The sequence below is a fragment of the Stegodyphus dumicola genome, chromosome 1, assembly GCF_044657685.1.
Source record: "Stegodyphus dumicola isolate Sdum_Otavi_A_Nest chromosome 1, ASM4465768v1".
Taxonomy (NCBI): domain Eukaryota; kingdom Metazoa; phylum Arthropoda; class Arachnida; order Araneae; family Eresidae; genus Stegodyphus; species Stegodyphus dumicola.
Window position 1 is genome coordinate 264,118,517 of NC_140768.1, and position 25,695 is coordinate 264,144,211.

At 31.0% G+C, this 25,695-nt stretch overlaps 1 protein-coding gene across 7 annotated transcripts in view; it reads left to right on the top strand.

Moving 5' to 3' along the window:
* LOC118190273 (uncharacterized) overlaps positions 1 to 25,695 on the top strand; it is a 182,344-nt gene that overhangs the window by 105,697 nt on the left and 50,952 nt on the right. For 5 of the 7 annotated variants that reach the window (XM_085827602.1, XM_085827631.1, XM_085827618.1 and 2 more), the window contains exons 27-35: positions 209 to 268; positions 1,280 to 1,451; positions 1,551 to 1,640; positions 12,435 to 12,535; positions 13,327 to 13,426; positions 18,187 to 18,323; positions 18,668 to 18,792; positions 22,951 to 23,024; positions 23,104 to 23,315. In XM_085827602.1, coding sequence (XP_085683728.1) covers positions 209 to 268; positions 1,280 to 1,451; positions 1,551 to 1,640; positions 12,435 to 12,535; positions 13,327 to 13,426; positions 18,187 to 18,323; positions 18,668 to 18,792; positions 22,951 to 23,024; positions 23,104 to 23,315 — 1,071 coding nt within the window. The remainder of the gene's footprint in view (positions 1 to 208; positions 269 to 1,279; positions 1,452 to 1,550; positions 1,641 to 12,434; positions 12,536 to 13,326; positions 13,427 to 18,186; positions 18,324 to 18,667; positions 18,793 to 22,950; positions 23,025 to 23,103; positions 23,316 to 25,695) is intronic. The other 2 variants (XM_085827614.1, XM_085827620.1) reach the window with 2 other exon arrangements.

The window sequence follows — 25,695 nt, forward strand, 5'->3', positions numbered from 1 at the left end:
TTAAATTTATAAAGGGGTGTTGATGGGCATTTTTGCATTCAAGAGAAAAAATTTAAAAAAAAATTAAACTACGTATTGTTATGTACTCCTCCTTTAATATTTAGGAATTAGGATTAAAATACTTGTGTAGATTTCATTTTAAAAGCATAAGTGTTTGAAAAGCAATATTATTTTAAATTTTAAAATTGCAATCTTTTCATGCAACCAGAGTCTGAAACAACTCTTGAACAAGATGCAATGTTTGATGGATTGTCAGCTGATGATAAGGGTAAGAATTAAAGAAACACAAAAGTGAAAGCAAAATCATTTCTTCCATACAGACATTGGCAATAGCCCTTCCTAGAATATGTTATAGCTTAATGCATCTACTTGCTTTTGCTAGAAATGTGTTAGCATTTTCTTGTGCTTGCTGCTCAACCATTCACATTCTTTTATAATATTTTTGGCTCATTGTTTGTCTTTCTCTTAAATGCATGTTTCCCAGTTTGAATACGTCTTGTTCTGTGGTGTTTTTTTTTTAAGATCTATTTTATTAAATCAGGTGTTATGTTTTTCTGTGTGTGTGCAATTTGCTGCAGTACCTTATTGGAATGATTTGATTTGCTAGAGTGTTGAATTTTCAGAGAGTTTTAATCTTTCTTCTCTGTGGTCTTTTGCTGTAAAGTGTCATGCGATAACTGCGTCTGGTACTAAGCTGCATTTTGTTATCAATTGCGTAATATACTGATAGGAGATATAGGAGCCTAACTAAATGTTAAGTTTATATCATAACACAATTTTGTGCTTATTTGGCTATTTGCTTGCATTGTACAATTGTAATTTTAAATTAATGTTTTAAGTAAATAAGCTCTCTTTATATTCATGCATTGTTTTAAAAATGTTCTTTTTTTGATCAAATTAAGTGTGTTTATTATGAAATCTGAAGCTGTTTTATTATTGTGTAATTTTTTATTAATTCTTTCATTTTTAAAAGTATTTTTGCTTAAATTCTATTTCAATTTTGCATAGATAAAAAAACATGAAAATCTTGCCAGAATATATAAATTCTTTAGTCTTTCTCTCTCTAGGTATCTATATAAGTTAAAGCATTATATATAAATTCATTAATTTAATTAATATATGTATAAATTACAGAATTTATTTTGTGTATGTGTGCGTGTGTATATATATATATATATATACATATAAATTCTTTAATTGATTTATGTGTGTACAATAATCCATGCACATAATAATTAAAATATATTATATGTATGTGAAAAAGGCTTTCTCTTTTTAGGACTATCAGCACCAGTTCCTCGTGGGCGTAAAGGTAAAAAAATAAAAAAAGAAACCAAAACAGTTGATCAAATTATTGAAGAATGTGAGTGGACTAAAGAAGAAATTAATAATCCAGATTCTCTTCTGAATGATGAAATTTATAAGAGGCACCTTAATAGGCATTCTAATAAGTACGGAAGTTGATTTTGCAGTTTTAAGTTTTTGAATTTATGTTATACTTTGGGACATAACTTGTGAACTACAGTTAAATGTTTTATTTTATTTTCAAGGGTTTTGCTTCGAGTACGTTTGCTGTATTATTTAAGACATGAAATTATTGGAGATCTTCATGATCAAGTATTTTCTGGAATAAATGCTAGGTATGTAATGTAAATTAATGTTTGTATTAGCTTATTATTATTACTAGCTTATTATTATTAGTGATTTCATTTTTTAGTGTGTATTTGGTATTCATTTGTTTAACCCTTTGCGGTTGGATTAAATTTGGAGATGGGTATCATACTTAAATTCGGTGGGAATTAATTTCCGTCGATAGAGCAGGGATACATAACACACAAGTTTACGATGGATAAACAAGATTTAGTAATTCTTTTGTGAACTTTAAATATATCTTTATTCAATACACTCGTGTATAAAAATTATGTTTTATAATTCTTCTTCATGTGATATTTTTCTTCGATCCCATCGAAAAATTAGTTTCTGATTATGGCCGATCCGTGTACGTCTCTCCAAGTAGTAAATTCATTTATATTACTATTCTCATTTACATCATTTTCTTCTGTTTCACTGTCGCTGGATATTGTTAATTGCCTTATTCGTCGCTTCATGGGAACTATATCACTATCAGAGTCACTGCAATCGTTACCACTTTGTCTATCAGAGCCAGTATTCAAGAGGCCAAAATAAAACTCTTCATCGCTATTGTCAGTTTCACCAAACACTTCTTGCGGTAACTTTCTTTTTGCCATTTTGGGGAATTATTTTGTAATATTTTAAGAAAAGAGAATGTCTAATTACTGTTAAATACAATTTATTAAATATTCTTTGGAATTCTACAAGGTATCGTCGAACGTTGTCGATTACATTACGTTCAAAAGACGACTGACTCGCCACTGAGTCTTGCATGGCGAGCGCCGGGTCACAACTTTTGTTTAGATTAGATTACATTATCTCCAACTGATGGAGCACCATATTGGTTCGTGAATAGGTTTTTTAGGCATTGAGGTTTGTATAGGAAAAGTGTAAACTGATACATGAATGCATACACTATATGATTCGTATAGTTCCTTGCTGTGGTGGCTGAGAGCAGCCATATGATCGTAACGGTAAAAAGGCTGTGGTGACTGAGAGCAGACAAACGACCGGAACGGTAAAAAGGCTTTGGTGGCTGAGAGTAGGCATACAGCCGCAAAGGGTTAATATTGCACGAAATTGCTTTTGAAGAGCTTTCATTGTTTATAACTTGCTTATCATTCATAAAACCAAAAGTGAACTTGAATGTTTTCAAAGTACTGTAAAGAAGTATTCCTTTATTTATTATCCAGCCAGTGCCATTATTCAGTATATGGATATATTTTGCATAAGTTTCATTCATAGTATCTTAATATAAATGCAGTATATAAACTTAAAGCATCTAAAGTTAAAAGAAATGTGGAGAAGCAAGGCAATTCTTCAACAGTATTAATAATAGCATCCTTGTAAAGGGGTTAAACACAAAATCTAAACAATTCAAAATAAAAATGATCACAGTAGTACAAACTCGTAAACTAAAAATTCAAAAAGGGAAAAAAATATGAAAATTAATCTCCCTTTTTGAAACTCCATTTCAGAACTCATCAGGTGAAAATGAATTAAAGCTTCATAAAAGTTGATTAATATGCTTCGAAAAGATGTTTCTCATGGTAAATTTGAGATCAGAAACTGAAAAAAAGAAACAAATTTATATTAAATGTAATGAAATTAGTTTTAATAATGATGATATTTTAACAGTGTAATCTGATTCATAAAGAGATAGTTGCAATTAACACTTCTTTTATTCTTGATAAAAACATTGTTGAAACAGACACAGCTTAACTGATACAAAAAATGACCTGCTCTTGATTAGTTACTTTGGTTATTTTTACATTTTTGTATTATATTTAAAGAAGGATGGGCAACGGCTGTTCATGGGTGACAAGCAAAAAGGAAATGAGTGGGTTGTATGTCAAAGATTAAGAATAGAATAATTCAGTTTTTTTTAACCCCTTTTTATTTTTGGTATTTCGATTTTGGTTAATTAATTGAAGTTTTAGTTTGAAAATTTTAATAATATTATTGGCTGAAGTATTGGTTAAATGCCTGCATCATTAGCATTACATAAGAATTAATTTTGCCAATTAATTTATACCAAGATTAATTAAAAAAACACTGTTTGAAGAAATTTATTATAAGCATACCTTTTTTTTGGGAGGATAAAAAAGGAAAACAGTCAAATTGAATATAAGTCTTAATAATGTGCTGCAAATTTAAGTTAGGATTTTATTTTAGTGATTTTTTCCCTTACATATAAACATATATATATATATATATATATATATTAATTATATGTGCGTATGTATGTATAAAGGAAAATTATAGCTTTTAATTTGCATTAGCCTCTTAACTCTATTTTAATTTGTGTATTCCCCTCTTCTGTTCTAAGAGTAGTAATGTTTATGGTACACTTCCCTAAATTAGTCATTTCTAAGATTTTGTCTTAAACGCATCCTATTTCCTTTTCTGTTTTGCTTCTGTTGCTGACTAGACCTGCCAAGGCCCTTTTTTTCAAAATTATAAAAACTCTTGAAATGTGCTTTTACTGCACCAATTTATTTATGTTGAATCAACCAAAAACAAAAGCAATATTAAAATTCAGACATGACTGCAAGTAAGTTTCAGCATAAGGCCACAGAGGCAGTTCCTCTTGACTAGCATAAGGAGCCTCTAAATAAGAAGGGGCCGGGAGATTGTCATTTTAATACTGGAAATTTTATTTTAAAAGGAAAATAAACTTCACTAACAATATTATATTTTCACTTTTAAAGCTGAGAAATTAGTTCATGTTTAACTTCCTACTTTTAATTATACAGTGCAAAGTTTTAGAATTCATAAGTACTGTTTCAAGGTCTTTGCAATCTGTAAGCGTAGATCTGTTATCTGCTTATGGATTACTGGAAAATGCCTTGTTTTTAATGACTGAAACCCAAAGAAAATTTGGTCTAGAGTTAGATGCCTTTAGATAGCTTTGAGAATAGTTGAAGAGTTTCAACAGAGTGGGTTTAGGAAAGTCAAAAAATATGATGATAAATAATGCAAAGTTGAGTGCTTAAACAATTCAAAATCTTATTTTTAGAGTAATGGTGTTTTCCCCAATTATGAATAGTGTATGCCCATCATTTTTAAGGTATAAAGAATGTTCTTGATACTTACCAAATTATTTAACCAGAATTTCTTATGAAAGCAAATGAAAAAGAAGTTTATGACAAAGCAGTTGATTTTGTGCAGCAGTTTCCAGAAGATATATCATCATCAATTCCATCCCAGTTATCTTTAGTTTAAATTGGTAATTTAAAAATTTAATGTCATTGTAGGATTAGCAGAACTGCTGATAACAAGTCATAGTTCACTTTCTTCAAGTCTTCTGGTGTATTCTAATAGTTCCTATGATTGTAGTTTGTACCAAAAGATCATTCTCAGAACTGAAGCTAAAATAATAATTTTTGAATCATGGGGATATTAAAATTATAGATATTAAAATTTATGGATTAAAATTTAGCTGTATCCTCAATTGAGACTAAGCTCAGAAATGAAACTTGATAAAATAATTAATGGGTTTGCTTCTGTAACAGTTAGAAAATAGAGATTTTTTTTAATCCAAGAATAAAAATAAAATATATTGAATAATTTGATTGTAAACATTTTTTGTTAAATAATTTGCATATGTTTCGTATTACACCATATATGTCGTCAAATAACTTTGAGTATAATATTCTTTTTGAACTCCTTTAACTTTGGGTATAATATTGAGGAGTAAAAGGGATGACAAATAACATATATAATTGCACATATCAATGAGACATTTATCAAAGAATCTTTTATTCGATTAAAGTGTATGAAGCTACTTCAGTTATTAAGAAAATGATCAATTATAACTAGGAAAAAAATGGTTAAGTCTGGAAGAAACAATAAAGATGGGGGAGCCTATTATTATTTGTTGTCCAGAGGCCCTCAGGTCTTTAGTTATGGTACTGTTCAGCATCTGTCTTCAATATTATAATATCATAAAAGAAAGAAATTTGGAGAATGGTCAACATTCACATAATCTCATGTATATGCCTGAAATATTTGCTAAATATCCTCATTTCTTACTTACACCAGCAAATATCAACATTCACCATGCACTGATGTTAAATGTTAAATAAAAATTTTTTTGTTGTGTTTTTAAATTGTGCTTAATATACGTCAAAAGAGGAGAAAGCTTAAGTAACAGCACATGTAAATAAGCTGTTACACATAAAATGAACAGTACATTCTAAATGGGGGGGGCACCTATAATAAACTTAATTATGTGATTGATGTTATACAACATAATTTATTACAACAACTTTTCCAGGGGGCTCGGGACATGTATGTCCCGCACTTTCACGACTTTAAATGTGTCTCAAGAAATTTAAGTAAACTATGGAGATTTAAAATTTACTCCTTAATATGGATAAGGAAGTGCAAGACCCTGTAGATTTGTTTTGTTCCTTTCATTTAAAATAAGTGACTAAATGGCCATAATACGTTCGAAATCAACCGCTATAGCCCACGGGAAAAGGTTATTATTATGACACTCTGAATTGCACAATGCCTTGCATTTACAATGCCTGTCTGTTGGCCTCTGCAGAGTATATCTGTGTTTGTCAACATACATGATAATGATGGGAATGTATAAGAATATAACCAAATATTTGGTATATTCACAGACATTCTCCAATTTCAATCTTTCAGGGTAGCATATATATTGATATTTCAGTGTAGCAGTTTAGTTATTTCAGACTAATAAATAGCTTGATAAAATGAAGAATAGTGTTTCCTCTTTTTTATGAAGTTATTGTGGTAATTTAAGCATAGTAATTTTAATTAGTTAAATGTGATATAATTTGTTTTATTAATGAGGTTATTCATTTGGAGCAGCGATTCTCAACCGGTGGTCTCAACCACTGCTGGTTTGCTAGAGTAAAATAGGTGGTATGCAAAGAAACAAAGTATTTTTAGCCCAGAAGGGCTATTAATTTCACTTTGGCATTTTGCCTTGAAAATTTTTAAAGTCTGAATCACTTTTTATGTTGTTACCACCAAATACTATCGCCCTGTATTATATTAAAAAAATTAAATGATGAAGAAACTGCATAAATGTATGCATGTTTCTTGTATTATGATAAAACAATGGTACCTAGAGCCATCAAATTTTGAATTACATATGTCTCCACTCGAGTATGGTCATTTGAAAGCCTAAATTTGGAATTTCTTTTATTATCTGTTTCATATTTTGTAAAGCATTTATGAGTTTTTTTTATTAAGAAACTCTGTGAATTCAAAGCGAGCAGGGTCAACGCTGTACAGAAAAAGAAAAAAAAAAAAAAAAAATTATCTCCAGTTTGCGAGATTGTGTATCGGAAATTCTAAAGATATGCTCATTTTAAATTATTTTGCAATATTGCTGTTGAATTGAATTTCATGTTTAAAGAACGAAGTACATAATATTTAATAAATAGAGGAAACACACAAAATGGGGGGGGGGGACTTTTGAGCATAATATAAAATCCCCCTTTTTTTTTCAATTTATTTATTTATTTAATTCAAAAATTAAACCCCAACTCCTGTTAAGTTTTATCTGAACTTTGTAACAATTTTTTTAAACTATTAAATTCAAAAATTAATACCCCAACATTTAAAAGGAGTAATGGAAATGAATTTTGTATTTAATAAGAAATAAAAATAAGTTCCTATAAGAAGGTAGTAGTATCATATTAATTCTTTTAGAATTGATCGATTTATTAGCATGTCTGCGCATTATGTTGCTACCAATTCCGGGCTCATTTTCATTTAGAATATTTCTTTTACCTCGATTTGATGTCTCTGACAGCAGCTGTTTTGTCTTGTTTCTTTGTATTCTTTACTTTTCTCCGCAATTTAAGAATATCCTCGCTTGTGTTTGAAGAACTCGTAAACTGGTGTGCAAAACTTAAGCAACAATGTAAAAATTTAGCAGCTGGAGGAGGGGCGTACTGTCACCAGTGTAGCTGCAGATTTCGGAATAAATTAAAGTGTTGTTTCGCGCACTTGGAAAGCATTCCAAACCATGGGTACAGCTGTTAGAAAGGTTGGTGGTGGCCACCTGAGGACGACAACTTCAGGGGATGACCGATATATCGTCCTGCAGGCGAAAAGAGGCCAACAGCAGTCAGAAAGCGCTATTGCTCGGCAACTGTGTACAGCAACGGGGCGACAAGTGTTGCGGTTTACTGTGGCCAGACACTTTCACAAAGGGGGCCTATTCGCCCGCTGTCCTGAACACTGCCTCCCGTTGAAAGTTGGCCACCGACGCCACCGTTTACAGTGGTGCAGAGAGCATAAAAACTGGACAACTCATCAATAGAGTCATGTCCCCTTTACAGATGAGAGTCGGTTCAGTACCAGAAATGATTCTCAACGCGTTTTGATACGGAAAGAGGTCGGGACCCGGTTTTATCCCAGTAACATCAAGGAAAGACACCGTAAGGGTGGTCCTGGAGTTCTTGTGTGAGGAGGCATTATGCTGAACGGGCGAACTGAGCTCCATGTTTTTTACAGAGGGTCTGTAACGGGGATCGCTATTGTGATGAGGTACTCCTTCCCCATGTGCATCTGTTCTGAGGTGCCATTGGCCCAGACTTCATTTTTATGGATGACAATGCACGGCCACATCGGACTCTTGCCGTTGAGGAGCTACTGGAAAGTGAAGATATCACTCGAAAATGGATTGGCCAGTGTGCTCCCCAGATTTAAATCCCATCGAACATTTGTGGGATGCTTTGGGGAGACGCATTGCAGCGCACTTACATCCTCCGGAGAACACCCAACAACTCAAACAGATGCTGATTGAGGAATGGGCACTCCTACCGCAAGAAATGTTGCATCATCTGGTTCTGAGTATGCAGAGACGGTGCAAAGCAACCATTGCAGTGAGAGGAGGGCATATCCCATATTAAGGAACATCTGCTTGTTGTTCTTCGTCTTGGATAGACAATCATGAGTCACGATACTATGCGTTCAATTAAGCTTGTTTTTGTTTGATTCCATACAGTATGCATTGCATTCCTTTTTCAGCTCCGATGCTTTCGTCATCCTTTACATACATAATACCCTCCTTAATTTCTGCATGTCATGTCTCTCAGTTGATTTCTCGTGGAGTTATGGCAAAAAACCCTGCTGTTGTTTAAGTTTTGCACACCAGTGTAATATATTGTGCATTTAAATATTTATGAAAAATAATAAAATAAGCCTATATTTTGAAAAATAATAAAATAAACCTATATTTTAAAAATGGAAAATTGGCTAGAATTGACTAAGCAGAAACCTAGTAAGAATTGCCAAGACTGGACATGCTGACACTATTGGAGAAAACCTTATATTACCAGCAGCTAAAGATATCATTTTAACATTATTCAATGAAGAAATGTCTAATGAAAATCATAATAGTCCATTATCAAATGATACAGTAAGTCGAGAAATTCATAAAATGGCAAATTCCATAAAAGAAACACTTATTAAAAATCATCCAACCACAATGTGATATACAATTATTATCACATTGCAGTTGGATGAACGTACTGGTATAATGCACTTTGCTCCATTATTATTTACGTACATTTTAAAGAAGATAAGCAAATTGGCAAAGAGTATTTTGTGAATCTGTTCATGGTAGAGCAACTGCAAATAATTGAGAATTTTATGTCTAAGAATGATATTCCTCGGATAAGTGCATTGCCATATGCAATGACTGAGCTTGCATTTTAACAGGAAAACATTCCGGTGTTATTTCTGAAATAAAGAAAGTCACACCTGAAACTAAATTTACTCATTTCCGTTCATTGTGAAGCCTTAGTAGCCAATTTTGAAAAGTTCAATGAATTAAATTTAGGTTTACGAGGGCAAAGTTTTAATTTGTTTAACATTGGAGATAAATGCAATGATAAAAAGAAAAGAAAGAAAAAAAAAAAAAAAAACCCTCGAGCTAATAATCAAAGAATTGGATAATAATATTTTAAGCTTTTTACTACTTTTAGAAAGTTTTCTAACCAAAAATAATTTGAAAATAACAGAAGAATAACATCCAACATTAAAAATCATTGTTTTTCGTTGATAACTAGCATCAACATGTATTTTCCTGAAAATTATGAAAAAGAAAATTGGATTAGAAATCTTGTTCTAATGTACCTGAAATTTTGTCTCATGAGGATAAACTGATAGAAATTTCCTGTGATCGAACTCTAACTGAAGATTTCAAAAATAACACACTTTTTAACTTTTGGCTAAACGAAAAAAGAATGTAAAGGCATTTCAAACAAAGCTATTAAGTTTTTATTGCCTTTTTTTGCAACCTCATTGTGTCAACAAGATGTTATGTATGAAAAATAAATATAGAACAAAATTAAGAGCGGATCCTAATTTAGGTTAAAACTAAGTGAAATAAGAACAGACAAATAAGTTGATCTCTTGTAAACAGGCCCAAATTTTGCATTAAATTTTATAATTAAAGTATTGTAACTTAAATTTTGATAACTGAAATGGTAACCGATTTTTAATCTAATATTTTTTTATGTGTACATATTTAATACAAATAGCTAATAGGTTATTTAAATGCAAAATGTATATTGTAAAGGGGTCGTTTTAGATAGGGTCATAGAAGAATCCTGTATAGTGTAACAAGTATTTATTAACAGGTTTAAGTTACACACGGACATTACATTTAACTTTAAGAAAAAATTACAGAGCAAAAGTCTGGGACAACCTATCAAGTGGGAGCCTTGCCTTTTACTGAAGTACTTCTCTGGCTACTCACCAGAGGGCAGACTTGTCGTCACAGTTATTCCAACAGTTTATGTTAAAGGATTGGTTACAATATATTTTTTAATATTTCTATTGAGAAATTGAAGAATAATGATTGTAAAATATCATAGCGATATTGAAGTTTTTACAGTTTTTGTTTTAGTTGGTACACGTAAGTCAAAAGGTTGAGAACCGCTGATTTAGAGACAATAATTGCTACAAATATATGTGATTAGAGCAAATGAAAAGGAATTTCTATTTTTTTTATGTAATTATAAGATTTTGGATTATTAACTTACAAACGTGTTTGTTGACTTACTTTTTGTCTTACATTTTTTAATAAAAGAATTTTGTCTGTAAAATGAAATTTTGCTCCATTTTTAAATGGTTTGCTTTTCTTGCCATAGAATTTATAGTATTTAGTAAAGGAATGAAATTTTTTTGCTTTAAAATATGTATTTTATGCATCCTGTTCACACACACAGTATCAAATTTATGCATTCTTTTTTATTAATTTTCATTTTCTTTTGCATAAATATATCTTAATTCATGCAATAATTGAATTTTTTGTACAGTGCTTCATTATATTTTTGATGTTGGGGGGGGGAAGATATTATTGAAAGATATTGTATTTATCAAAGAACATAATAATTTTAGTTTACTGTTGGGTATATCTGCAGTAGTCAGGAACTGATAAGAGTTTTTAAGTGTTTGATGAAAGAATGATTTTTTTTAAACAATTTTTTCCCCTTGCATTGTTGTTTTAGAAATTATTTCAAAACTGAATATTGTAATTAAATGTAATAACTTTGCTAAACTGACAGATTTTACTGATGATAGGGGGGCAAAAATAGCAAGAAAATATCAGAAACGATTCTTAAAAATATATGAAAATTGATTCTGTTGGAGCAAAAATGAGACTTATATATAATTTAGTCTGAATTTTTAAGGTTGAGTTTGACACTTTTCTATATGCATTTTTATGTGCATTTTTTTATATAGATTATTAATTAATTGTGTGTCTTTTATCTTAACATCTTTTAAGTATAACAAAATTTTTTATTAATGTCGAAACAGTGCTATTCAGTGATAGGGTCATAGAAGATTTTTTATTTAAAATTTAAATGATTTTCAAATGGTTTAGAGAATAAATTTACGAATTGCCCATTCTTTTTAACTTGTATTTCCACGTAGCAACTCCCGACATCTCTGTCTCGTTAGGGAGGGTGATGAGTTTGCAATGTGTTAATATTGAAAAAGAAATTTAATGGAAAATCTAATTAGGTTAACATATATCTTTTTAAATATTCAGTTTATCATATAGTTATAAAAAAATGTTTTCAAAATGTTTTGTTAGCATTTTATCACACATATATGTTCAAATTATATATGCTTGTTATTTACTGCTATAAGTCATTTAATTTTAAATTATTGAATTTTAGAAACTGTAAATTTAGGAGGATATCTTGAGAAGAATTTTCATTTGATAATTTTGGAGAGAATAAGACACAGTAGAAATTTTAGTAAATCTAAAACGTTTTTGCTTTGATGAATGTGAGAAATGAAGTTGTGATATTATTCAGTACAGCAGTAAGAAAAAGTTGATATTTTAAGTAGGAAATAATGTTATAAAATTTTTGAAAGAACAGTCAAGGAATTAATCTCTGTCCCTCTCCCCCTCCTTTTTGTAATTATCACTGTTTTAAAATTTATTCAGACTTATTTTAGGTTGATGCATAATATGTAGCATATTTAAAAAGTAACAAATATATAAACAGTTTTTGATGCGCAGAATTTCATCCAAGTATTCTAAGCATTATTAACTAGTATTAAACTGCATATCAAGATTTTGCAGAAAATATTTCTGTTAGTTCAATCAATAGGGTAAAGCTATTAGTTCTCAAGAGTTATAAACTACACCCCCTTTTCTTTCTTTCTTTCTTTCTTTTTTTTTTTAAATTTTTTTTTATGTCAGCTGAAGCATGAAAAGAAATTTTTATTCATACGGATTCATTAATTTTAGAATCATGGTTGAAAACACCTTTTTCTATTTTCCATAGTGAGATTCCTCTATTTGTCCCTCCTGCTGATGGGGAGCCACCAACTCCATGGTGGGATCAAGAACTAGATAAGAGTCTGTTGTTGGGTATATACAAGCATGGTATGTTTTAAAATTTCAGCATTTTCCTAATAAAATTTGTCTTAAATATGATGTGATTAGTTTGCATATTTTATGTTGATTACTTAAGATCCAATTCTGTAGTTTAATATAATACAAACTGATTAATTTTTAAAACTGTCTAATAAAAATTAGCAGTTAAATATTTCCAAGTTTTTAAACAATAATGTATCTTGCAAAATAAATAAATTATTAATTTCTGTCATTATACTTTGTGTATAAAATACCTTTCATTTATGCTTTTTACTTGAGAGCTCATGTGAGTATGTAATTTTTGTATCGTTATGAACTTGTATGTTGTTTAAATTTCCCAAATTAATTAATAATAATTTAATAAATTGTATCATTGTTCTGGAAGATTTTTTATGTCTAGATTTAATTGTATTTCTCGAATGCTTTCCTAAGCTAGAGATTGCCATAAAAGGTGTGTGTTATTGAATCCATTAGGAAACTCAAGTATAATATTTTTATTTAGTCTTCTGAAATCTCTTCCCCCCTTTTTTTTAATGTATGCTCTTTCATCATGTACACAGCATATTTTTTATTTTAGATACATTTAAAATTCTGATAGAAAGTCTAAATAATCATATATTCGTCACTTGGTTTCAGGGTAAAAAGCAGAATGAATGCTTTGAAAGTACTTGTGCACATATTATTGTAATTGTCTTGTAACATGTTTCATATTTGATTGTAATTTTAAATGTAATATAATTTGCTAGAAATAATACGATCTCATTGTGTTAATGTTTTCCAATTTTCTTCACGGTCTACAGGTTTTGAAAGATACAATATCATGAGGCAAGATCCAACTTTGTGTTTCTTGTCACGTTGTGGTCCTCCTGATGGCGCAGCCTTATTAGCAGAACTTAATGTGTAAGTATTAGTTTACACAAAGACTCAGTCTATTAAATTTCATATTGAATCTTTTTGGGGATGTTTCTACTAATGGTTTATGTAATTATTATCTTGCGCTTTCATATCATCTCTCTTTGCTTTTTTTTAAACTACAAAAAAAAAGTAGAAGCTCTGTTAAAAATAACTTGAAATTTTATGCTGAAACCAGGTATTCTTTGTACTCATTTCGTGCACAGGGTGATTCGTATTATAACAATGAAAAGTATTTTTCCACTGTGATTTTATTTGTGTTGATTTCTTTATGTGATTGTTATATTATGAGATTTTATTTATTGAGGTTTTTAAGACCTTTTTTTTTCTGAATTTGGGGGAGAAAATAGTGGGGATTTCGTTGCCTAGAAAACATCTGTCAACGAAAATTTTCTAAATTTTAGTCATAAATTGGTAGGAATTTAGTAAAGAATTTGGAAGCAGAGAATTCTACTATAATTCTCATTTGAATTGAGGGACGTTTCCTAAATTATATCATTATATTTAAATGATGTACATATTCTAAATGAACTTTGAGTAGCATAACCACTTTTATATAGTCATGAAATCAGTTTCACCTGGTATTTATTGCCAAGTTATTTAAAATAAATTGCTTTCTGATTATGCTTATATGTTGCTTCCATCTAAATAATATTGTCACTGATCATTGGTTGTTTGAATTTTCCCCATGTGTAATATGGGCATGAGCCAGTTTTCTTTAGAAAGTTCTCAGCAAAGTCATCCTGTCCATTAGACAGATAGATAGCCCTAGCATGCTTTGCATTAATCAGGTAACCAAACCTTATGAATGGTTCAGTCTGAAAACAGACAGGAGCTGGAGACAAGGAATTTAGAATACTTATTTCAATATTGTAATATTTCTGCATCCATGAAAGTTATAATGGGGTATATTGCATCTTTTAAGTAAATAATTATCACAGTATTCTCATAAGGTATTGTCATAGGGCAGAATTAACAACAGTTACTGGAACAAAAATTGCTTTTAAAACTTTTCATCAAAATACAATTCTCTGATGCAGGTCACAGCTTCATTCTCATATGGCAGAATGTGCTTTTCTTGGCTGAAAAGATATCATTATTAGATGCATACATATTCAGGGAAAATGGTTGCAAATACACTAGTTTTATCAAACCTTATAAAGCCATTATTATTATTAAAAATTAATTTTTATTTTTCACAATTGGATCATGCAAGAAAAATCTTATGTAGCAGTTAAAAATTTCTCTGAAAAACAACATTGTTGTGGTAAGTTTCAAATATTAAAATGATGAGTGGAAGAAATTAAAAGGAAAGTAAAATTTAATTGATTACTTGTTTAATTGTTTAATGCTAATTGAAATAACATTCATTTGTATATTTACAAAATTATTTGTAATATTCTTAAATTCAAGTAGCATATGAATGCATGATCGGAAAACAGCTGACAGATTTGATTTTTTTAGCAATATTTAATTTTTTAACAAAATTTTAAATTTCACTCATTGAATACTTATCAAAGCACACATGAACAGCAATAAAAATTATGCATTGAAAAAAATTCAGTTTTTTAATCTGAAATCTAAAGATTGACACTAACAGGAGATATCGATTAATTAAACTTTGTAATTAAATGTATCAGCAACTAATCATTAAATATTCAGACTGACTTATATTTTAAATAATTTGAATATTCCGAATGAACTAGTGAATGACTTGCTTAAACTAAAAATAACTCATGAAAGCTTTTCAAGTTTTCAGTTTTGAAAACTGAAAGAAACTAACAGCAAATTTCTTGCTTGTCTTTCCATCAAAACTTTAAATTAAGAAAAAAGGTTCATTTTTCCTTCCAGAGGTTCTAAATGTGAGCCAAGCTTTGCCTAGTCAAAGTTTCATCGATTTATGCTTAAAATTTATATTCCAAGGAGACATTTTTATTCCAAATAAATCTTACATGTTGAGCTTGGAAAACACAGTTACAAAATATACCTACACAATAAAGACGATTGAAAAGGAATTGCAGCCAACATCCCCCCCTTTTTTTAGAATCTAAACTCTTGTTCCCAGTTTCAAATCATGTATAATTTCAGCATAACAACAACAACAACCAAAAAACAATAAAAAAAAATTTAAAAAATTGCTCTACGTGACATTTGTTGAAAACAGAACTGTCTGGTTTTTCTCTCCTTTCCTTTTTCTTTGGTGGCCATTTTCGACGTACAGTGAGAGCTTTCCAAGGTTGACAGAGCTTGAGAATAAATAAGAACAACTTATTCTCTTTCTTGTATATATTAAAATTTGCTTTGAAATATATATATATATATATATATATATATATATATATACATACATACATATATAATTGTGTGTGTGTGTGTGTGTGTGAGGGGGACCCAAAAATAGCTGAACTTGACCTGTTGCGCGCGCACATGTTGCAGTTATGAGTTGTGCTGTTAAGTGGTGTTAGTTGACAGTGTCCCGCGATTGTTAGTGAGCTGGCATCAGTCTGAATTCATTGGCCTGTTTGTGGTGCTCTGTTGTTCATGTCCCTGTTTCAATCCTTTGGTGATTAGCGAGATAGCCGACTACAAGGAACAAAGTGTGTATGTAAATTTTTTTTTTTTTTCTGTTTGGAAAAACTGCAGCAGAGACTGTTGGGATGCTTTAATGATGATGCTTTGGGATTATCACAGGTTTATGAGTGGTTTTCCCATTTTAAATCTGGCAACATATCAACTAAAGACATGCCACACCCTGAGTGTCCTTCATCAGGAAATGACAAAAACATTTGCAAAAATCAATTGATGAAGATTAACAAAAGATCACTGGCCAACTTTCTGATTTAACAAACATGCCATGGAGAATGGTTCAGTGAATTTTAACAGAAGGTTTGCACATGAGAGAGTGTCTCCAAATTTGGCCCTAGCTTGCTCAGTGACGACCAAAGAGAAAGCCACGTGAATGTTTGCCGTGACTTGAAGAGTGAAGTTCAGAACGATTAACAAATACATAACTGAAATGTATACATGGGGCTTGAAAAATTGCTTCAGGGAATGCTTAAAAGAATTGTGACTAGGGATCAGTCTTGATGCTACGGATACAATCTAGAATCAAAGCAAGTATCAAACCTGTGGAAAAGTTCAAATTCACAAGAAAAGGAAGCACATCAAGTGCGATTCAATGTGAAAATAATGTTTTTTTTTTTTTAAACTTTATTTTTTATGTGATGTGATGGCATTGTCCAGGTTTGTTTGCCAGGACAAACAGTGAACCAACATTTTTACCTGGATGTGTTACGAAGATTATGAGAGAGTGTGCAAAGAAAATGGCCCGAAATATGGAGAAATGGGAACTGGTTGCTTTACCATGACAAAGCTCCAGTCCACACAGCGTTGATGGCCCGATAGTTTTTCGCAAACAAAAACATGGTGTGTGGCCCTCATCCACCCTTCTCACCCTATCTGGCTCCGTCTTCCCCCCCCCCATGGTTGAAGAGAAGTCTGAAAGGAAAGCGATTCAGTGATATAGATGAAGTCAATAAATAATAATAATAATAATAATAATAATAATAAAAACTACGATAATGGCTTTGAACAGTATCCTGTCTCAAAAGTTTCAGCAGTGCCAGAAATGTTACTTTGTCTCCATCTGTATATAGTGAACTGCATATAGTATGTATCAGAAGTGCTAGCTCATCAGGAAAAAACAGAAATACCAGACAACTGAATCACGACTAATTGCTGATTGACAAAATTTACTGGTTGTAACAGAAGAAAAATTCTGTGAGAAGAGAGAGACAATAAGCGATCTCTATTTCTAAATGATATGTGCAATACAGAGCGAAAACTGCATCAACTCAGTAGGTTGTAAGATCACCTTGGATGGTGATACACAAAGCAACACGTCTAGATACAGAGTTAATGAGATTACAGATGGTGTCCTGAGGAATGGCTCTCCATTGTGAGCTGAGGTGTGCCATATGGACCTGCTCTTCTCAGTCTGATCACCATGCCCTTCATAAAATCGTCTGTCTGTTGGAACTGCCTTATTAATGAAGGCTTGGCATTCTCTGCTATTACACGTATCCTCTGAGACAAGAACAAATTTTCTATGATGAAGCAGAAATAACAGCACAAAAATTTAACACTCTGTAGCTTTCTTCCCTTATCTTCTTCAACGTGTGCTGGAGAGCTGCACATTTTACATCATTCGCATAACTCAGTGGCATGCGTCTGCCCTGAAATTTGCATAACTTTTTTGGGGGCCACTCCTTCTCGGCATTGCATTTTCTATGTTGGATAGTGTATAAGGACTATATTAACAAATACATAACTGAAATGTATACATGGGGCTTGAAAAATTGCTTCAGGGGCTGCTAGTTTGACAGCACCGTTCTAAATGCTAAAAAGAAATACAAAATCAAATGAAAGAGTGATGGAATAATTTTAAATTGCTAAGATAGTGACTTTGAAGTATCATATTTTATACTTTTTATGAAGTTTATCTTGTTACAGAAGTAAAACATTTTTCACACTTTTGTGTATTGAAACAGCTTGTAGTTAACTTCCTGATTTTATCAAAATAATTTTGAGTGTCTGTATCCTGTACTCTCTATAATGAAACTCTTATTTGTACTTAATTCTTAATTAACAGTTTTAAGTGCTGTCAACTGATGTTTCATTGTTTCTAGGTTTATTTTTAGCATGATACTTTTCAATAAATACAATTTATTATTATTATTTTGTTTTAGGATAAGTAATGAAGATGATATGGAAGATCAGACTGCTCAAAAAGACAAAGATGAAGATATGGAGCCTTTGTCTCCTAGCAGTGAAAATGATCCACCAAAAACTGTTCCAAACAATTCAAATAGTTATTTAACTCATGGTACGTGATGTGTTATATAAATGATATTAAGTAGCTAATCTTGCTTATATAGTTTAAAATATTAATTTTTGTAATGTAATAGAATAGGGTGATCATTCTATCCCTGAATGTTTTTCTCGTCTCTCGTATATTTTTAAATATTTAATGCGTTCATAAGAGTGTATTTTTCCCTCGTTAAAATAAAATTTGTCTATTAAAGAATACATATTCTAATGCTGCAGTTTTGTTTATTTTCAAATAGTTTTTAGATAGATGATTCTTGTAAATGAAATGATATTCCAGGTTTGCTTTGTAATTAATATTTTAATTTTTTTTTTTTTTTTTTTTTTTTTTTAAATGTGTAGGATATGAAATGGGAGTGATTCAGTTTCCTTCAGTAACTGATGTGAATACCAGAGTGCGAAGGCTAGTTACAGCCTTTCAGCGGAACAACAAGAAGTTAGAAATTAGAAATGCGCAAAAGGCTCGGGTATTTTTAAAATAAATTTTTAGCTGCAGTATATTTAAGTTAAAATGTTTATAAACATACCATTTAGTTTTTTATGTATTGAAATTATTGCTATCTTGTTTTGTTATTTTGAGTAATTTTGTATTTTAACTAGCAGTAATTGCATTTCCATTTTAACAAAGTAGAAAAAAATTATAATTTTATGTTTCAATTTACACTTTATTAGTACATTAAAGTTATCATATTGGTACAATAAAATTATTTCTGTTATCTGAAAACTGCAGTTTTAAGATCAAACTAGGAATTTAAACTATTTAGAAAATTGTATTCTTTTCAGAGAAAGCTGCATTTTATTGCACAAAACATGGCTTTCACACACTAAGGGAAGAAAAGCAACTAATTAAACAGGGTGAAATGAAAATAATAAAAGTGAGCCATACAAAGTAGTTGATATGAAAGACATTAGAAGAAATCTAAATTATGAGACATTAGAAGAAATGTAAATTATGATGAAAATAAAATGAATGGATGATTGAAAGTTCAGTTGATGATCGAGTATGTTAAATTTTAAGTGCTGATGGTATATCATCTGTTTTGGAAGAACAAAAAATCAGGGAAAATGTGTCTAGTATTATGTTACACATAAAGGCCTATTGAAAACCGACATGTTTGAATATGTAGGAACAGCCGTGACATACTTGGGGCTTAAAAAAAAAAAAAAAAAAAGGAAGAAGAAGCAGAAGATCCTGTTAAGCTTTCTATGCCCAAAAACATTTTGCAGAATTGCATACAAAGAAAATCTTCTCTTGGGGAACAGGGTTTCATATATTTTCTTTGCCAATTAAAATATTAAGTATTTTTACCCCCCCCCCCCCAAATATTCCAAATGGCCCTTAAAATTACATTGTGCTGGTCTGAATAAGAACTTGGATCCAAAAAGTCTGAATAGTGTGGATGTTGGTCATTCTGTTGTATTTTATATTATTTTTTAGTTTTTTTATATCATTTAAAATTTTTGGCATATTCCTGTATATTATGTTGTTTTTAATAATTTTTGTCACGAGTTTTATCTGTGAGTAAAAAATTTGCTTTTGTGCACATTATTTAATGATTATGCTATTGCTTGATTTAATAAACATAATGAGCATTTATGTAACATTCATTTAGAAATAAAAGTGGTAAATGTTATACTTTTTAATATTCCTCATTTGATAATTGAAAAATAGAGCTCTAAAACTGCAGTTTTCTGGATTGCAAATTTTGACAATTTTGTTTCTTTTATTGAAAGTTTCTTAATCCTATATATGTGTGTAGGGATACATACTGAAATTTTACGTAGTTATAAATTGCTCTTGTTTTTTATCTTGCTCATACGTATTGGTTATTTTTCTACAATTTGAATTTTTATTGGTTAATTTTCTTTCAAATATATATTACAATCAAAGCTGATCCTGTAGGGGGGTTAAGAGGGTGCACAGCATGTGGATAGTGCAATTTAAGGGCAGTAAAATGATTATCAGACATATTGTGTTTCTGTGAAAGAGGGCGGCCAGTTTTATTTTGCACATGGGCGGCCAATGGTCTAGGATTGGTACTGTTACCAGTTAAAAAGGCTGAGGCTAAATAAAAGAATGCAGAATTTATTACACTAAATCTGTTAACCCTTTAACTGTCAAATTATTTTGATGATTTGGGTACACAAATTGTCACATTTTTTTATTGCAAAAATCAAATGTTTAGTACAAAATAAAATATACTTAAGTAGTTAAAAATTGATATTTTGAAGTACATGGGTAAAATTTTTAAAGTTTGGTAGCCACTGCATATTTGCTTGAGGCGGCTGCCACTCAACATGGCAGTTGTAAAGTTCGCTTCTAGTGGAGCATTATTTTCTAAAAATGAAAAAAATTAATTATTTTCTAAAAAATAAATAAATAAAAGTGAATACCTATTAGTAGTTCAGTAATTCAGTCTTGTGTGGTACAACTGGAAAAACTTTTCCAAGCATAAACCAACTCCACAATCACTACACCAGTCGTGTTTCCTTCCTTATCTTTTTTCCATTTTTATCCTTTTTCGAACAACACACTTTGCACTGTCTTGTAGGCTCACGTTTCGCAGGAGTAGGAGGAATATGGGATATAAAATGTCGTTATGTAAGACGGGTAGGGTTACCTATTGCAGGTGGTCTGCCAACATTCTTTTCTCCAGAAGCTGCATCATCATATTTATGTAAAAGCTCTTCTACAATTTGGATTCGAAATTCTAAAAATGTAATACGTTTCCCAACTACATTTTTATAGAGCAAATATGAGTTCCATAGTACCTTGTCTAGTAAATGTAAAAATATCTTTTTATAATATTTTTTCTGACGTTTTCGGATTGTTGGATGAAAGGATATTTCCTCATCACAGCCATCTATACCAACCGTAGTTAGACTGTAGTCAGAAACAATCTTAGGCTTGAGTATACCTCCATTCTTTTATTTTAGAGGCTGACCATGGAAGTATCATGAATACTGCTCATCAAACACACATCCTTCATCTTCGATTGAAGAATATAAATCATCTATATAACTTTTCAAAGAACTGGACGCCATTTTACAACAAAAAGATCCCGTGCACTTTGAACCAAAGAACTTATAACCTCTAACCTTTAAAATCTTCAGTAAAGTGCTGTCATCTATTGAATTTAGCGCACATTAACTTTTTCTGTGATACAGTCGGGTTTGACAGAGAGATGAAGCCGAAATAAATGTCTCCCAATTTATATTCGGGTATAACAATACGATACACTCAAAACAAATTACCCCGAGTAATACTCGGGCGTGACATTTTCGAACATCAGTGCTATGCCCAAGATTATCTCGGGCATGACAGTTAAAAGGTTAAATGTATAAATATTTTAGGTTTCCCGACATGTAGTCATCTTCTAACTGAAAAAATCAGGCATTAATGTTGTAGTTTTCTGCAGTATGTGTCCATGGCATGCTTATCTGTTAAGGTCTTTGTTCACAATTTTTAATTTACTTCTGTTACTCTAAGCACTTAAATTTAAGGTCAGTAAAATGATTATCGGACATATTGTATTTCTGTGAAAGAGGGCGGCCAGTTTTATTTGCACATGGGCGGCCAGTGGTCTAGGATTGGTACTGTTACCAGTTAAAAAGGCTGAGGCTAAGTAAAAGAATGCAGAATTTATTACACTAAAGAATCTGTTAAATGTATAAATATTTTAGGTTTCTCGACATGTAGTCATCTTCTAACTGAAAAAATCAGGCATTAATGTTGTAGTTTTCTGCAGTATGTGTCCATGGCATGCTTATCTGTTAAGGTCTTTGTTCACAATTTTTGATTTACTTCTGTTACTTTAAGCACTTAAATTAAAGTTAATTTGCATTTAATAACTCAAAATGCTATTTATATAGCAAATTAAAAGGAAGTTGACTTAAAGTAATTGATGCTGTTTAATTAGTTTGTATGAGAACCATCAAAGTGATTTTGATTTTTTATTTTATGTGTCATTCATTATTTCATTTCCATGTCAGTTAAAGTTATATTACAAAATAATGAAAGCTAAATTTTGAAATCTCAAATTAGCCAATAGGTTTTTTTTTTTTTTTTTCTATCAAGTAATTGAATAAATGTGATTGCTTTTTTTATGATTATCAACATCAGAGTTTATACTACTATGCGTATGTTTTGTATTAAAACTGCTTGCATAAAAGCTAAAAATTTACTTCAAATTCTGATTTAAGTTTATAAAAACCTTGAGAATTGTAAGCAAATTTCTGACAATGATGTTGTAGCATAACTCATCATATTAGTTTACAAATGTTTGAGAATTATCAGCTGATGAAAAGTTTTAACGGAGAATTTTACTTGCATTCTTTGGAAAATATTACAAAAATGCATGAAGGAATCATAAAGGCCAAAAGCAAGTAAACCGTAATATTTGTTCTGTTATGCTATTATCTTGAACACACCATAGCATTTAACCATAGGATCTTTAAATGAAAATCATCTTAACAGTAATTGTTACAGCTTTGAAGGGCTGCTGGAGTATGATACGGAGTTAAGTGTGAATCTTTATTGAAGTACAAGGCTTGAATTTCTGCTTTAGCTCATAGTTTGAAAGACTGGTTATTTTTTTAACAGTTTTCCTTTTTAATGTTTGCAGAAAATTGAGAGACGGGAGAAATTTGAAGCAGCAATAAGAGAAAGAGAATTGAAAAAAAGGGAATTGCAGCAGCGGTATGAAATTATTTTGTATTAGTTTTTGTAAATGTGATTTTTATTATATATCATTGTGACTGTTTTTATTGGTGTCTAGGAAATGGTCTCGTAGAGAAGAAGCTGATTTCTATCGCACCATTTCATCTTTTGGTGTTGAATACAATGAAGAGAAAAAAGAGTATAATTGGGCTAGATTTCGTGGCATTGCACGACTGGAACGAAAATTTGATGAAACACTTGCTGAATATTACAGATGCTTTTATGCTATGTGTAAAAGGGTCTGTGGGAGAGAACTTACTGAGGAAGAAGGTATGTATTGTGTAATTTTTAATAATTTAAAAATTGTATTTTGAGAAAATGTCTTCAAGTACATTTGTCATGAAGCAATAAAACAAACATCACATTTCTTGTGTTATGTTCATTTTAAAATATTGATTTCTTAACCAAACTTGCTTCTTTGCAAAAGGGGAATTCAAATCAAAATGAATATAATACTGTATAAAAATGAGTTTTCTAAAAGTTGCTCCAAGAAATTAAATCAACTATACTATTGTCTATCGGACCAACTATCGATCTATTTGGATTACTTGGTGCATGCAATAATTATTCACATTTTTGTTCGAATTAAGCATTTTCTCAATTATCCAAAGCTTGATTTTTAAGATTTAAAGAATATAACTTTTTAAAAGTGGCAAATTATGTGTACCAATGAAATATGCAACAAATTTGAATAAAGTGTTCTTTTAATGGTAAAACATTTTCAATTGTTTCCATTTTCTTTTCTCTTCAGCTGCAGTGGAAATGATGTGTATATACAGAGAGTGTTCATGTGTTTTTGTAACAATTTTGCAAAGATTTATGTATAAACAAATCTTAGAATTTTAATATGTTCAACCTAATAGCCCTTTTGTTGAACTAACAGGAACAAATATCACTCTAAAAATGTGTAATATTTGAATAAACCTAAAATTTTCATTTCTTTAAATAATTATTCTATAACATGCTGTGGAACTTAGAAGAGAGATAGTTGGTTGAAAGTGTTAGGCTTGGTGTGGAACTTAGAAGAGGATGGTTTGAGAGTAGACGTTACATCATTGTTGAGTAGTTTAGAATCGTTGAGAAATAGTAAAAGATCGGTGTTAAGCACAGCAGTTAAGGTGTTTGACCCAGTCAGATTTATTTCTCCATTTGTGGTGCGAGTTAAGAGACTGATGCAGGAAATATGGGAGAGAGGTTTGGAGTGGGATGCAGAGTTGCCAAAGGAGTTATGGTGCAATACATATTGATTTCCAAGATAAAAGTCCTTTTCTTAAAACATCAATGCTGATTTTATTCCACTCCTCTTTCACAATCTTCCAGATTCTATCCAATGTTTTAGGATGTCTCTTATCAAGAGTTTGCTTTAAAACTCCAAATGCACAGTAATCCATAGGAGACACTTGGGTTGGATGCATTTAAAGGGAATAGCTTCAATTCCAGTTTCATTTCTCATTTTTTAAAATTCAGTAGATTTAGATGTTATTCGATTTAATATAGCACCCTCCAAGATCAGCGCCCTCTTGCAAGAGGAGCCAAATTTAGTTAGTTAGTAGCTGTAAAATGTACGCAGCGGACCTATGATGCATTCGCTCTTTCCACTTTGTCTGTGCTAATAGAGCACCTAACTTGTAACTTTGTACATTATGTAAATAATTAAATATTTGTGTGGCCTAACTTAATTTTATTTTGGAACCAGCGCCATTATCTCTCATAATTATTACCAAACATAAAATTGACACAAATTTACAAAGTTACAAGCTAGGTGCTGTATTAGCACAGACAAATTGGAACGAGCGAATGCACCTTAGGTCCACTGTGTACATTCTTCAACCTAGATGCAATGGATTTTAATGCGTTAACACCTGGACATTTTTTATTTTTATTTTACTTGTAATTCATCGCTCGTAGTTGTTACCAAACATAAAATTGACTAAGTTAGGCCACACAAAAATTTAGTTAGTTAGTAGTTGTAGAATGTATGCAGCGGACCTATGGTGCATTCGCTCTTTCCACTTTGTCTGTGCTAATAAAGCACCTAACTTGAAACTTTGTACATTATGTAAATAATTAAATATTTGTGTAAATATTAGTCAGTTTTATTTTGGAACCAGTGCCATTATCTCTCATAATTCCTCGCTCGTAGTTATTACCAAATATAAAATTGTGGCGTAGTCGGCCGGATTCGAAATCCATTGGGGTTCCCGGCACAGTTTTGAATCCTGCTGCCTATGCCACAATTTTATGTTTGGTAATAACTACGAGCGAGGAATTATGAGAGATAATGACGCTGGTTCCAAAATTTTTTCGGTATTTCCAAAATTATTTCGCTGGTTTTCGGTATTTGACTGCATTGCAAACATAATTCAGTCTACATTGCAAGACAATCTGCTTTTTTCCCAAACAGTTCAAACACAAGTTATTTCTCTTTACTAGTGTAAATCTTTCACCAAAATTCATATCAAAGAATTTACTACATTTAAAAAGAGAATGTGGCGAATTACATATAATGCAATTTCTTTCCGAATTATTTGCATGAACAAGAAGTTTTTTTTTTTTGTTTTTGTTTTTATTTCATTCGTTTGTTTTGGGGGGAGGGATATTTTTCAAAGCCTGACTTCGTTTTTTAAAAAACGTCATCAAGTTTTCAAAA